This window comes from Vanessa atalanta, chromosome 13 (genome assembly GCF_905147765.1).
Source record: "Vanessa atalanta chromosome 13, ilVanAtal1.2, whole genome shotgun sequence".
In the NCBI taxonomy this organism is placed as follows: domain Eukaryota; kingdom Metazoa; phylum Arthropoda; class Insecta; order Lepidoptera; family Nymphalidae; genus Vanessa; species Vanessa atalanta.
The window spans coordinates 12,187,298-12,203,368 of NC_061883.1; the positions used below are offsets into that span (position 1 = coordinate 12,187,298).

The following is a 16,071-nucleotide window of genomic DNA, read 5'->3' on the forward strand; positions in this document are numbered from 1 at the left end:
TGCGATTCAATAAAACCACTTCGTATCTCGCTCATGAAATGTTATACCGACTTAAAGCCCCTTCCAATGGCAGGGAGATAAATAAACAGCTTTGAACTCGAATTAACTATCATCAGTCGAGATATAACTAACCTATGGAATTATTCTGGATTCTTAAAAAATTGATTTATAAGTTAAGGGTAATAATGTTTTATTATAAATCTATACCAATATTATAAATCCGAAAGTAACGGTCTGTCTGTAACGCTCTCACTGCCAAGCCGCTCAACCGAATTTGATGAAAAGGAGGAAATCAAAATCAAAATATACTTTATTCAAGTAGGCTTTTACAAGCTCTTTTTCAACACATGCATTAACAGCCTGTAAATTTCCCACTACTGGGCTAAGGCCTCCTCTCCCATTGAGTTGGTTTGGAGCATATTCCACCACGCTGCTACAATGCGGGTTGGTGGAATACACATGTGGCAGAGTTTCGTTGATATTAGACACATGCAGGTTTCCTCACGATCTTTTCATTCACCACCGATGACGTGATGAACTATAAACACGTTTGCCTGGGTTTGAATCATCAAGAATCAAACAACCTCGGTCAAGATGAACGCGTTCTAACGCGGCCATCTCGGCTCTTATGTACTATCGATCGAATACTTCTTTAGTATTCACCATTAAAGCAATTTACTATTTTTCCTTTGTTGACTTGAAAAAAAACTATTACCACTTATTTAAATAACAAAGGTTTCATGAAAACATTTGCATGCGAGATATTTTCTTGAATGTTTTATTCCAAAAATTGTTTTATTAAAGTATAAAACAAATTTTGGAGGAAACGTAGTCTAAATATGTGACATAACCAACTCTTAAAATTAAATTTTTAACACCAGTTACGTAGCAAATCTTTAGTAGTAGTTCTGTCTGTCTGTTGCTCTTTCACGGAAAAACCACTGAACCGAATTATATGTAATTTTGTATAAAGCAAGCTTGAACTCCATTTTTTTTTTTTTTTTTTATTGCCCGGGAGGGCAAATGACTCTGCTCCACCTGATGGTAAGTGGTAGCAGAGTCCAAACGCGACGACGGCTAGTGCTGTTGGGAAAGGTGATCTGCTCTAGCCGCCCCCGCCTTGCCGGCCCGCAAGATGCCTCTTCACGCCTCGCTTAAAGGAACCCAGGTCATAAGAGGAGGGGAATACGTGCGCTGGTAAAGAATTCCATGTTTTGGAAGTGCGACAAAGAAAAGAGTTGCCAAATTTCTTTGTACGCGATGGAATTGATGTCACAGTTAGGCGGTGACATCGAGAACCAGCACGCGTGGACTTGTGAAGGAAAGGGGAAGCAGGAATAAGGGAGAATAGTTCCTCTGAGCACTCGCCGTGACACATTCGATAGAAAGCGCTGAGTGCCGCTATCTCTCGACGCAATTGTAAAGGCTCGAGGGTGTTGGTGACCTTTACATCGCCAATAATGCGAACCGCACGTCGCTGCAACCGATCCAAGGCCTCCAGTAGGTACTTAGCGGAGCCATCCCAGAGGTGCGAGCAATATTCAACGTACCAGGACCGTACCTGTGTTTTATACAGCAGGAGCAGTTGAGCAGGCGTGAAAAAACGCCGCACCTTGTTCAGGACTCCGAGTTTACGTGAGGCTGTTTTTATAACAGCCTCGATGTGATCCTTTGGATTGAGGTCGCACCGAACGTCGATTCCCAGTATGGCGACTTTGCTATGTATCTCCAGCGTGGTGCCACAGAGGGAAGGAGGAGGGGAAAATGGTGACTTTTTCGCTGTGAGAGCGCACACCTGTGTTTTCTTGGCGTTAAACTCAACAAGATTGTCAGAGCCCCATTTGGCGATGAGTCCTAACGTCCTATCGAGCTCAACAACAAGATCCCTCCGTCTCTCCTCAGTTTCCGCCCGTCCAGCCGCTGCGCGTCCGTGGTATCCCCCGTGCACTGTACTGTCATCTGCATAGCAATGTATGTTCCCGAGAGAGAGCATATCATTGATATGCAGAAGAAAGAGCGTGGGGGATATCACAGACCCCTGGGGGACTCCAGCATTCACTACATGGGATTTTGAAGCGCAACCATCAACTAGAACGCGAAGGCTGCGCTTGTGTAGGAAGCTAGCAATCCAGGTGCAGAGCTGAACCGGCAGACCGTATGCCGGCAGCTTGGAGAGAAGACTTCTGTGCCAGACTCTGTCGAAAGCCTTGGAGATATCGAGGCTGACGGCCAACGACTCTCCACGCTTATTGATAGCTTCACCCCAGAGGTGTGTTACGTACGCTAGAAGATCACCTGTGGACCGTTTTGGTCGAAACCCGTACTGACGATCATTAATTAGACAGTGATCCTCTAGGTAATGGATCAGTTGGTTGTTTAAGATCCGTTCCATCACCTTACAAAGAACTGAGGTGATAGCTATTGGCCGATAATTTGCCGGGTCAGATCGATCCCCTTTTTTGGGAACCGCTTGCACATTAGCTTCTCTCCAAGAATCCGGCACACATCCTGTAGAAAGAGACAGCTGGAACAGGCGCGTTAACACAGGAGACAGCTCCGCTGCACACTTCATCAGCACTATGGCTGGTATTCCATCGGGACCGCTAGCTTTCCGCACATCAAGTTATTGTAGCTCTGCACGTACATCACGTTGCCTGATTTTGATGTCAGGCATCGTGTAGCCACATGAAGGAATTGTTGGTGGCAGCGCACTACAATCATTGATTACGGAATTATCCGCAAAGAGTTTTGCCAGAAGATCAGCTTTCTCCTGCGGACTGTGAGCTAGCGATCCGTCCGGATACCTGAGCGGTGGCAGCGAAGGTTGGCAGAAATTGCTTTGCACAGATTTGGTCAGACGCCAGAAGCTACGGGAGCCTCTAGGTTGTGAAATAAGGTCATGGCCAAACCGCGCAATGCGCTGTGCATCCGCTCTTGTGTATGCCTTCCTACAAGACTTGGAAGTTTTATTGTAGGTTGCTTTCAGTGAGTCAATGTTAGATGCCCCACTAACGCAGCCATTGATCCACGCGCGATAAGCCGCCTGCTTAGAAGGCACAGCATCGGCACATTCGCGAGTGAACCAACGGTTACGCGTACCCTTACTGGCGAGGTCTGAGTTAGGAATGTAGTATTCCATCCCCAACAGGATCTCACCAGCAATAGCAGCGGCGCTAGCTGTCGGGTCATTCTCACTGAAGCAACGCTCCTTCCAAGGGACTGACGCATAGTAATCGCGCAAACCGTCCCAATCTGCCGACTTATAGTGCCAAATGCGACGTTTGCTTACCGTTGGTGGCGGCAGCTTGGCCTGTGGCACTTTGGTAGATATCAGGCAGTGATCCGAAGAACCAAGTGGAGCCCGAATCTCAACCTGATATTCCACCGGGTGGCTAGTCAGCAGAAGGTCCAGTAGGGAAGGCGCTTGCCCGTCAATGTCTGGGATCCTGGTGGGCTGATCAACCAACTGGGTCAAGTCATGCGTGAGAGCGAAAGCATGGGCAGTCCTTCCCGCATGGTCAGTTTTGGAGGACTTCAACCATGATTCATGGTGAGCGTTAAAGTCCCCCAAAAACACCAGTTCCGCGTTAGGAAACTGCTCTTGCGCAGCATCTGCCACCCGACTAAGATGGTCAAATAGTCGGCTTGTCTCCAAGTCACCATTGTGGGATCTGTAGAGGCACACGTAGACCCGACTCTGACGAACCAAGTCCACACGTACCACTAACAGGGAGAAGGAAGGGTCCTCCAAGCAGCGCAGACGGTGACAACAAACATCCGTCCTGACGAACAAGCATACTCCGGCTTTCGCTTTGAAGGATTCTTCAAGCATGTAGCCGGGATAATTAAGGTAGCTGGTATCGACAGGACGGAGTATTTGAGTCTCCGTCAGAAACAACATTGCTGGCCGTGCTGTCTCGAGATGGTGGTGGACAGCATTGAGGTTAGCGTGGAGTCCACGGATGTTAACGAACTCAACCTCAAACAGCGTGGGAATGGTGGGGGTGTGCACCGCTGTACGACCGTCATTTCTTTTATGCACTGTCATGGATAGGGGGAAAAAAGAGGAAGAGACGTGAAGCGAGCGATGCGTTGCCACGATAAGGACGGTCAAAGTGTGGAGCTGTGTTTCCCCAATAAGTTGCCAGAAGAGAAAATAAACCGACCCGCCGGGCGGAAGGGCCCCCGAACCCTCCCGGTAGTGGCCGCCGGGACCCCACCGTCCGGTCACCAACCGGCACGACGGTCCACACCGGGATTATGCGTGGCCTGGTGGGGCAGCCTCGCGAGCTGGTTAGGAACGCTTGGGCCCCTGTACTCTGCCACGGGCGGCCAGCGGAACAACCGTTTCTACGGGTCTCCCTGACCGGCGGGTCAATATACTTTCCTCCAGCATTGGTTCAACAGCAACATCCACCGGACCAACACTTATCGCGACAATGCGCGCTCGGGCACTGGCTGTACGCCGGCTGATCTCGAAACGCGGCTGCAAGCAGCCACTTCACGAGTGTTTCACCATGCGTACGGTGGTAACAAGCCAGGCGGATGATTGACATCCTACCACCAGATGAGCAGATGGTCGCTCAGATGTCCCTTAGTCGCCTCTTACGACACCCATGGGAGAGAGAGGGGCAGTGAATTGTATTCTTACTCCGTCACTGCACGGACAGATTTAAGGACATAGGGTACTTTTTATGCCCAAAACCTAACGACCAACGTCTGAAAAGCGAGCGAATCTCCGTCAACATTGTACAACCTCTACATTGTACAGCCATCAGTTGAGTCATTACCATAATATCGTTTGTCTGCCATTAGCTATTTTAAAACAAAAGGAAGGCAGCTATTTGTATCAATGTACGGTGCTAACGCCCCCAGCATGACGCGCGACGACTGATAACAGGACTCGTGGTATTATCAGAGCCGGATTTAAAGATTTGGAACCTTAGAATAAAGAAGTGACGGACTGCAATAATTTTTGAACCATGCGAATCTTTATTCAATTAATGAATAGTTGAGGCAAATGAACGACGGTATAATGTTCATATGTTTAAATATGGTTACTATGTCGATCTGAACTATTGGTCTCTTTAATATATTATTATTTATTTCTCGCTTCCTACTTCTTGGGGGAAAATCCTTGCCCTCCTCTAAATCCGGCCCTGGGTATTGTGCCGTTACGATCGGTTGTTTTTATTTATCATTGGTTTAAGGGTCATATGTAACTCATGAACGATAACTATAACTCATGACTCATGAACGATAAATAAATAAAAATCTTTTACTATCGATCGAATCGATTAAAATTATAGTTCAGATCGAGAAAAACCGAGCAAAACTCAGAAGTAACTCTTATTGATCGGTTATGGACTGTGGGGACCACTTACCATCGGGTGACTCATTTTGTAATAAATAAATATTGGACATCACATACATTACTCTGATCCCAATGTAAGTAGCTAAAGCAATTGTGTTATGAAAAATCAGAAGTAACGACGGTACCACATACACCCAGACCCAAGACAACATAGAAAACTAATGAACTTTTTCTACGTCGACTCGGCCGAAAATCGAACCCGGGACCTTAGAGTGGCGTACCCATTAAAACCGGTGTACATACTACTCGACCATAAAGGTTGTCTATACTCATTTGTCCGTACGCTTAACGAAGCCATAATTATTATTTTTTAAATTAATATTTAATAATGACATTTAATACTCAAGTGTATTATCGTTTTTAATGTTTAATGTCATAATGAGACAAAAGCTAAATTATATAAACTTCGTACAACAAAGAGAAAAATACTCCATAACATACAATTTTAATGTCATATTAAATTACTTTTTTACAGATTTATTCATTTCACTAACGTATTGAGCGGAATATATCATATAACGGATTGATTGTCCGTGACGATGTGGTAGCAGCAACTATAAGAAGCCACAAGGCTTTTATACGGCTTGGTGGTTTTGGAACGATAAAATAAATGGAAATTAACTTAAATATCCTATTTTATTTTAGTCTAATGACAAAGTAAAAAAATTAAGATTATTATAAAATACACAAACAAAAATATATATTGTTAAACTTAGTCCCCCACCACATCCACCTATCCGTCTTCCTAAACGCGATAAAAATTACTGAACAGATTCTCAAAAGGAAGGTTAATATCGAAGGTTTATGACGATGATTGTTAAAGATGACGAAAATCATGCCGACTGAGAGCTAAACCACGTACCAATAGAAAGATATGTTGTATAAAATAATCTTTTTATGTAGACCCTGATTGAACCCGATTGTAAAATAATGAATACCGATTGAATGGAGACCATTCAGACATTCAATGTAACGCATTACACTTAATTACGGATAGCTAAAGCAAAAACATAGAATAATAGAGCAATATAACGCCGCTTCGCGTTCGAATTGCAAAAACAAATATTTGAATTTGTCGATAGGTTGCACACATAGTTACCTTTGCCAACAAAATGATTTAAAAACGCCGTCGTATGTCGTAAATGGGTGCAATTGAAACGGTAACTAGTAATTTATTTTTAAACGAATTTTTCCATAATCATTAACTACCATATACATTGCAACGAGGAACCTTGAAGCTGTAGTGAATTAAATCTAACTTTTTTACTCAATGTAAAACATTTTGAGACAAGTCGTTCAACGAGTTTTGGTAGAACCGGTATCACTCGATAAACCATATTCGCTACAACAAGAAATACACAAGTTTATAAACACGGGTAAATAAATTGACACGCGAAACTGTAGTGGAAACATAAATAATTTAAAACAAAGAGAAAAATATAAACGATAATACAAGCGGAAATGGTCCAAAATTTATATGACAAGGGCAGAAAAACGCTACTTTTTACCATTATCAGGATTTCGGTTGATAAGTGATGAATGTATATTTCGTGTTTTTTTTAAATAACTCTTTACTTGGTGGTAGGTCTTTGCACAAGATGGGTAGGTACTTTACATTTGCCACCAAACAGCAACTTAGCATTTTCGTGTTCTGGTTTGATGAATAAGTAAACCAGTTTAAACTAATGGCAAGAACAACATCTTAGTTCCCATGGTTCAGCCAGTGGCAATATAAGAATGGTAGATATACCATCGCCTGGTCCTAATGCCAGTTTAACTATGTCTTGAAATATTAAAAAAAAAAGCAATTTTCTTCCATCAATAGTACTTCTGTACTATGTATGATGGTGTTTGAAAGTTAAGCTCGTGTAATTACAGTCACAAGGGACATAACATCTCAATCTCATGGTTAACGTGCTAGTGCTTAATCCGTTTTACCATAAAGTAGCCCTTTTACTCGAACACCTTGTAAAAACAAATTCAAAACAAACGCGGCGATTCTATTCTACAAAATGGAATTGTGCCTTCATTCAATTGTATCATGATTATAATGAAATCAATACAATACACAGCGACAAGCATATTTTCTAGTTCCCTGTGAGTGACATTTCCATTACGACGTTACCTGCTCCAACTTAATTAATATGAGGAAAACGATTTATTATTAATCCTACAACTATTTATTAAATATTAATTACAGACAAAAGAAATTTGTCGTCAAAATCAATTTATTATAATTCATTCATATTCAACATCGTGCTTCCCCCATACTCAACTTTTACTATTTCTACTGGATCTTGGGTTTGGTGACTTATAGTATATCTGTTAGGCTGTTTTCGATACTGTCGAATTTGCCATCGGAATATAATAGTAAAGGAGCGAAGTCGTGTTCATACACACACTTTTGTACTACAACATACCATACACTGTTAGCCGCTGGGCATGAGAATAATTATAAATACTCATTAAGACTCAGTAGTCCATTTTTGGTTAGATTCAGGTATTTTATACACTGAGCCATATAGATAATATGACTCATTGGCTCTATCGGCGAAAAATTGTATTTACAAAAAGCCTCTTTATAAAACTGAAAGTTAATACTAAATCGTATTTTGTGGATAAAAATAAATTACGCGAATAACATATAATTTACACGGCTTTTAGAGCAAAGTTTAAAAAAAAATTGATTAATAAGGAGTCTGTATATACTCGATAAAGGAATGTAGATGATAAAAATGTGTGGAGTTAGTACTCGTTCATTTCCATGCCGGATAAGTAATATTGTATTTAATAATCTATGTAAGTGATTCTCGGAAAAAAGAACTACTGACTTGCCGGTTCTTGCCTAGTATCTACATTTCAAACTAGTAGCTTTCAATTTAAATTAATCAAGTAAAATATGGATTCAAAAGTGCTCGCGAAAGCCTACTTGAATAAAGTATATTTTGATTGATTTGATTTTGGACATGTTCCAGATATTCAACCGCCAAGAGACTATTCTTGTACTGTTTTAAATAATTTTGACAATTCAAATCCAATCGAAATTTATGTAAATCAATCACTTTACGAACACTTTTGATCTTTATTTTATAAATTCAGTGTAATAACTACTAGTTTTTTAAAAATTCGATAGTTACTCATTTGATCTGCATGATGACCAGCAAATATTAGCTCCCAAGTTTTTTTTTAAACTAGGAAGAATACATTGACTTTCAGAGTCAGAGTCAAACTTATGGATAACTTTAACTTTTGGATATTCATAATTTACTTGGTGGTAGGGATTTGTGTGAGCCCAACCGGGTACCAGTCACTTATTAGATATTCTACCGCCAAACAGCAATACTCAGTATGGTTGTGTTCCAGATTTGAAGGTTGAATGAGCCATTGTAACAGGCAGAAGGGATATAGCATCTTAATTCCCAATGTTGGTGGACGTTTTTTTGTAATGCCTAAATTAAAAAATGTATACCAATATACATATAACGTTTACCAGAATATGCAGCGTATTTCAAAAACGTTTTTTATATATTATATTAGTACCTGTTTGTAGTTTCACCCGCTTCAAATATAGACTATACGTAGGCGTAACAAGCATGTATTTCTGTTCTTGTATAAAAAAGTAAAGTAAAAGGTCGTTATGTCTTGCTTGAGCCAAGGCCTCCTGTCCTCTTAAGGGGAAGGGTTGGAGGTATACACTGCTCCATCTGCTGTTTGAAACTCATCCAACATATGCAGCTTACTTCACGATGACTCTCTTCAATTCACAAGATTAAGAATGATAAACACAAGTCAATGACGAGAAAAATCACAGAGATTTTCAAAATCCACTGAGCCTTGCAACTTTAAGCCAGGATACAATTCACGTCCGAACAACGTCCTCGAGCAGACACACCGAGGGATGATCCGTGTCTCATGGCAATTTTTATATTCGAAACAAATACAATATATCAACCAAATGGCATCGTTGTCACAATACGGAACGCAAAGGTAACATACGCTTGAAAATTAAGAAATATACAATTGACGGAATATGTTTAGCCAATTTTCAACGATATCACGTAGCTTTGCGTGAACCAATTCTTATCACGTCGGCTATTGTGCACTTACTTACGGCATACGTTCTGGCAAATTATGTATGGAACAAATGTTCCATAGTGAAAATTGAAGAAGTGTACCATCAGATGACGAGAGGAGGACGCGATACGCATTCGTCCTGATTGTCTACTAATAAAACCAATCATGCATATTTTTACACTGCCTCGTTGGTTTATTAGTTAGCATTTAAGTTTGCTGGTCTCGAGGTCCTGAGTTAAATATATTTTCTGTCTTGTCAGATTTAGTTCCCCATTGAATTATGAGAGTAAAGGAATAGAGATTGAACTTGTCTTTGCATACACTCTTGTGCATCTATAAATTAGTCAGAATAACATCATCAACAGATTGTATCATCAACAAGCATCACAGGTAAACCTCAACTGGTTATGAGGTTAATGACACCATAATGAATTAAGTGTGACTTTGGGTATTCGTAAATTGTTTTATAAATTTAAATACTACTAAATAATTTTAAATTTTAGCTTACACTACATATGTGTTTAACTTTAGTTTTGTCTTATGTAACATATATACTATGTATATTTGTTTGAAACAAATAAAGACGTAGAAGCTAAGGTCGATGAACCCATTAATATACTGTAGACTTGAAATTAAAACAAGTTCTTTGTTGATTTCAAGATAAACTACATATGCTCGTATGTATTTACTAATATCATTTTAGGTACTTTTATAATTATCTTAATAGATGATTGCGGCTTCAAACCCAGGCAAGTAACACTGAATTTTCATGTGCTTTATATATGTTTATAAATCATCTCGTGCTCAGTGGTGAAGGAAAATATCACGAGGAAACCGGCATGTGTCTAATTTCAACGAAATTATGTCATCTGAAATAAGCTCCAATCCTTCTCCTCAAAGGAGAATTCTTAGCCCAATGGTGGGACAGTTACAGGCTGATACACTATAGTCTATAACAAGCTCAATGGTAATCTTTATAAATACCTTAATTATTACCAAAGCTTAATTTGTGTATAAAATTAATCATATGTACTACTGCGAAAAAAACTATCGTGAATAAACATCTGTTTGTCGGATGGAAATCTACCACAAGTACATATATCCACTAACCCACATTGAAGTAACATGGTATAACAAGCTCCGACCCCAAAAGAGGAAGTCCTTGTCCACTAATGGGACGTTTACAGTCTATTACTGACGTTACAGTAGATAAAATATAGAAACATGTTTTTTTTTTTTTAAGTTATGCAAACATCCTTCATAAGATAATCCTATTATATTAAACGGGATTGTCGCGTTGACAGGGTTCTAGGATGACAAATTGGCCTGTCAGCTTTAAGTAAATTTTAATAAAGGTTTAAAATAATCGCAGGATTATATAAAACTAAAATAATTTTAATATTGTAGAAGTATTACACTTACTTATTACTGAGCCTACATAAATAATAATACATACAACATATAAAACTATATCAATATAAAAATATTCTTTATTAAAGTAGGCTCTTTAAGCACTTTTGATTCGTCATGTTAGTGTTGAATTAAATGGAAAGCTACCACCGGTCCGAAAAGTAGATTCTACCGAGAAGATCCGGCAAGAAACTCAGTTACTCTCTTCCACAATTTTAATCAGTAAAGTACCAATATTTTTTTATATATCCTGCCTAGAAATCAATAAATACTAAGTCCACCCTTATTTATTTTTAATATAATTTTGTATATTTCACGTATAAAGCAAAATTTTGACGTGAATGTAACAAATGCTATGACAAAGTTAAAAAAAAAAATGACTCAAAATAGCCCCCTTCGTAACTCGGTTCACCAGACCAGTTACAACAAGTTTATAACTTAGCTGTTCTAGAATTTACTAATTCCGACGAACGTCAAGGAAGTGAAATATGTGGCTCGGTATGTTTAGACTTGGGGTGAATCTTCGGAATACTTGGAATCTACTGTTAGCGAGAAAAGCAGATGTATATCGAGGTTAGCGCAGATTTGCACAGTACATCAACATAAATAATATATTATTATTATGTAATAGTTGGCAAAGTTGTTTCATACGTAACTAATTTAAATAAACTGATTAGTAAAATTTATTTCTTAAAAAAAAGTATATTTTAGTATAAAATTATTAGATGGACAAGCAAATGCGGTGTTCACTTAGCATCAGGTGGTAACCTGATGCTAAGTGAACACCGCTGCTAATAGAAATTAGCGCGATAAGAAATTTTAACCGTTTATTACATCGTCAATTCGGCACCAACCTTAGGAACTAATTCGTTATGTCCCTTGTCCCTGTAATTACACTGGCTCACGCAATATCAATTACTGCGTGGCAGTAGAATAGATAATGAGTGAACCAAGAATTCTGAACCTCAACATAGTTTTGTTGAAACAAGTAAATTCAATAAATAAATAAATGTGATACTAATAGGTGTTCTAACCATTACGTGACTATCGTGTAATCCGTACGTTTCCCACTTAACGATAAAATTAAATCTGATTAACGTACATTCATGTTATAAACTATATCAACCGACACTACATCGAGGTAACTGTAATCGATGTACTTGCATTTCTGCAATCACACGGTACGGCAACCTATAAATTTACAGTTCCAGTATTACGATGTCATTAATCATTTTGTTAAATAATTTTGTTATTTATCAATGAATATGTATTAAGTATAGCAGATCTTATTCATACGTTTCAAGCCCTTATAACCAGTCACGTTCCTATTATAACGATGAATAATACCGTCCACTGAGTAGATGTTTTTTTTTTAAATTCCATATAGTGTTGAGTTAGTCTTAAGCTTGAGGTATAAAAAAATGTACAACTTTTTCCAGCCAAATTTCATAAAATTCGGGTCAGTGGTTAAGCCGTGAAAGCGTAACAGACATGCAGACAGACAGACCGAGTTACTTTCGTATTTATGATATAGTATAAATACAGTTAGTATTGTAACCCTCTTTTGTAAGAAAATACAATGTACCCATATTTTTACAATTAACATAAATAGTATAAAAAGGGCCTCAAAGGTAGTTAGAACTTAGTTCGACGTTATGCTGCTCGAAGCAAACGTTAGCTTTGACGCTTTTATCACGTGCTAATCGCGACTTTATCAGTTATTAGTGTAAAACGTTTTATGATTTGTATTCATAATATATGTGATCTAATTATGCAATGAATGTAAAGTGATTTCTGTGGTGTTGGGATTGATGTAAACTATTTGATAATCAAATAGTGTGTCTGATTATAAGCATCACCTTCAAAAAACGTTATAGTACACGATAAAATGAAAAGATAATGAAAATAAAAATGCAAAGTTATCCTAGTAAGAGATCTATCCGCCAATATTCAGCCTTTGAAATACTGAGAGGAGAATTAATCAAGAAAGAGCGCATGTTTAGTCTTCTAATGGACGAGGACGAGAATGAGATCAACGTGCTACGGTCATGTCCCGGGTTGCCACCGGTTTTTTCCAGCAATCCTACGCATCAGGCGTCGACTGCTTTGATGGACCCGCTCACTAAAAAGGCAACCGCTAATACCCATTCAATTATAGGCCTATAGCCGTCGGCTCCTTGTTCTCCAAGATAATGGAGTCCATTATAAACTACCAGCTCATGTCTAGAGAAGCACCAGCTGATTAGCGACCGCCAGTTCGGTTTTCGTCGGGGTCGTTTCGCCGGTATATTCCTCGGGAAAACGTCAACGGAAACCGGAACAAACTTGTGTCTTAAATCGAGTCTTTGTTAAGTCTCGGACTAGGGTCGGCTAAACCTAGCCCAATTCAATCCCAAAGAGACAACTTTGCGCGTTAACCGCTAAAAATCACCATTTGTCGTATCTCCACGATTTGAGAACATTCCCATTGCTGCCACAGCTATAATCTGAATACTTGGCGCTGATGTTTCGAACCACGTTCTTTTCCGCGGTCAATTCAGTTTTGACTACATATGCAAGAGAGAATATCTAGTTTGTACCAGTTCAAACTAGTTTACAACATCTCCGTCCATATAATACAAGATATGTGATATGATTTTGAAACATGCGTCCGTTCTGCTAGCGACTGTTCATTTCGAAATGCTACGAGCAATATACATTGGATTATGATATTTTTTATTAGTAATAATAAGCATTTATTTTATACAAACCGGAACCGGTTTGGTGTGCAGTGGGAAAACCCACGTGGTACGAGATAAATAAAATACAAACGTTATCGAGATTTTTGTTTTTAATAAAAATTATTCATATAAGTTTTGTAATTTTGTTTATATGTAAATTAAAAAAATATTATGTGTGGACGGCAAAAACATAAAGCATATTTCTTAATAGTATACAATAAGATTAATTGGTGCTAGTTTTGATATTATTTAATTTGCATAAGGCAAATAAATCAAATAAATTGATGAATATAATTATTTAAAATTCATTAGATTTATATTCTAATTCCAATTATCCTTTACCTTTTCTTTCTGCCACTGCTGTACAGCGTGTACATACAGCATTTATTTTATGATGTATAAATATGTAAACAGGCCACCTGATGGTAAGTGGTCACCATATGAAATATTAACCATTTCTAACATCACCAATCTTCAACCTTGGATACTATGATGTTATGTCATTTTGCATTTAGTTACATTTATTTACACTCACCCTTCAAACCAGAATTCGACAATACTGCTAGAATGGTGGTAGAATATCTGATGAGTGTTCCTACCCAGATGGGCTTGCAAAAAGTCCTACCTACAAGTAGCATTTTCGCTATCCTGATTCTTAACTTATGTTTTACATTAAATCATGTATTAAAATTTTATCATTAAAAAAAAAAATTAAATCATTTATGTGTAATTCATTTACTTTTTTATGTTTGTATGCAATAAAGGCTTCTTTCTTTTATTAAATATTATGTTATATATTTGGTATGCCGTACTAAAGTTATGTCTATTCATGAACATGCTCTCCAGTCTCCACTTACTTGATTAATATAAAATTACCTATTACCGTATTACAAATTGGTAAGCTACCAATATAAATTATAAAGTTTGTATGTTTGTACTAAAACAAGCTGGAGTGCTATATGAAGTCTGATATTCCAAATGTATTTTTTTATGTCATATGAGGTAGAATATATGATGTAGGTGGTACCAAAACAGGCAGACTTGCACAAAGACCACCAAGTAATTAATTTTTTTTCTTTGTTTATTCTAAATTCAAACTTTTAACAAACATCTCCATATTGTTTATCAGCACCTTTTAGCCATTTAATTGTATTTTAGAGTGATATTTTCTCAATTTTCCATATTTTCTAATAAATAAACAGAAAAAGTGTATCTTCATAATTTAAAATATGGCCAAGTATATAATGAAATAAAAATATTTTTATATTCCGACTAGACGAAACAACAAAACACCTGCAAAACATTTTTATAACATGACTGAAAATATAAAATTACATTGTGCAAGCCTTCAAAATAGAAACATACTTGTTGTCTAGTAATTAAAAAACCTTCCTATGATAGTAATGTTTTAAAACTACAAAAATACAAGCAATTCTAATCCTCATGTTATCCACATAGGGTTTATTTTGCAACATAAGAATAAAAAAAAAACTTTGTCTTATTGTAAATTTAATGAGCCTTTTGTTTCTTTGCATGATTTGTCCTTCAGCATTTTATGAACAATGTTTTGACACTATTAAAATCTGTCGATTTATAAAATAAAATAACATTTAAATAAGTATAATTAATAGAACTTTACGAGTGACCAAAGATAACAAGATTTAAGTATCAAGTAATTTATATTTTTTATGCTACATAAATTAGAATAAATAAAGGCATCATAATTTAATAATTTCCAAATTTAAAAAAATATATATATAATCTGTACAACAATAAATGTTACTTTGTTATCAAAAAAACCACTTGATAAATTCTTTTGACCTTTCTTTAGTTTCCTGTTTGTATTAGTATAATGTACCCACAGAGGCTCATGTATTATTCATTCTGAATATAAATAGTTTCAAAGAAAATTATTAACTAACATTTTTCATATTATGCTTTGAGTAAAATAATATTCATATTAAACAATCATGTTTCAAAAAATTATGATTTCTAATAATACATATTAATATAAAAAAAAGCATAAAACAATATTGACCGTTCAAATTGTTTCAATAATTATTTGTAAAATACAAATTAAAATTATTATGCATCTGGAGCAAAAATGACAACAACTTTACAACTCAAGTAATTAAACGAAACTACAATTTACTTACAGCCATCACCATCTCGAACGAGTATTTGTGCACCCTTACGGGTGATACGTATTCCTGGACCATGATTGGAGTTGAGCACTAAATGTCCTTTACCGAAAAAAGGATTCGAAATCCCAGTTATTTAAGCTTTTTACACTACGATCATTGTGTACCAGAGACGTGAGAGATAACTTGTACGCAAGTTCCCCTAAATAATTTCTACATAAATCCCCTTCACTCTAATAAACATGACACAAAAATAAACGAGTAAACGAATGTCAAATAAAGACAAAAATGCGCGAGTCGCAGCAAGCGACAACGACGTACGATAAAATGGATTGATTATTCACACTGAAGT

The 16,071-nt window shown here is 37.4% G+C and overlaps 1 protein-coding gene across 2 annotated transcripts in view; it reads right to left on the reverse strand.

The window, feature by feature from the left end:
* LOC125068074 (protein real-time) overlaps window positions 1-16,051 on the reverse strand; it is a 65,407-nt gene extending 49,356 nt beyond the window's left edge. For both annotated transcript variants that reach the window (XM_047677064.1, XM_047677065.1), the window contains exon 1: window positions 15,735-16,051. In XM_047677064.1, the coding sequence (XP_047533020.1) occupies window positions 15,735-15,797 (63 nt within the window). In that variant the 5' untranslated portion in view covers window positions 15,798-16,051. The remainder of the gene's footprint in view (window positions 1-15,734) is intronic.
* Window positions 16,052-16,071: the final 20 nt, after the last annotated feature.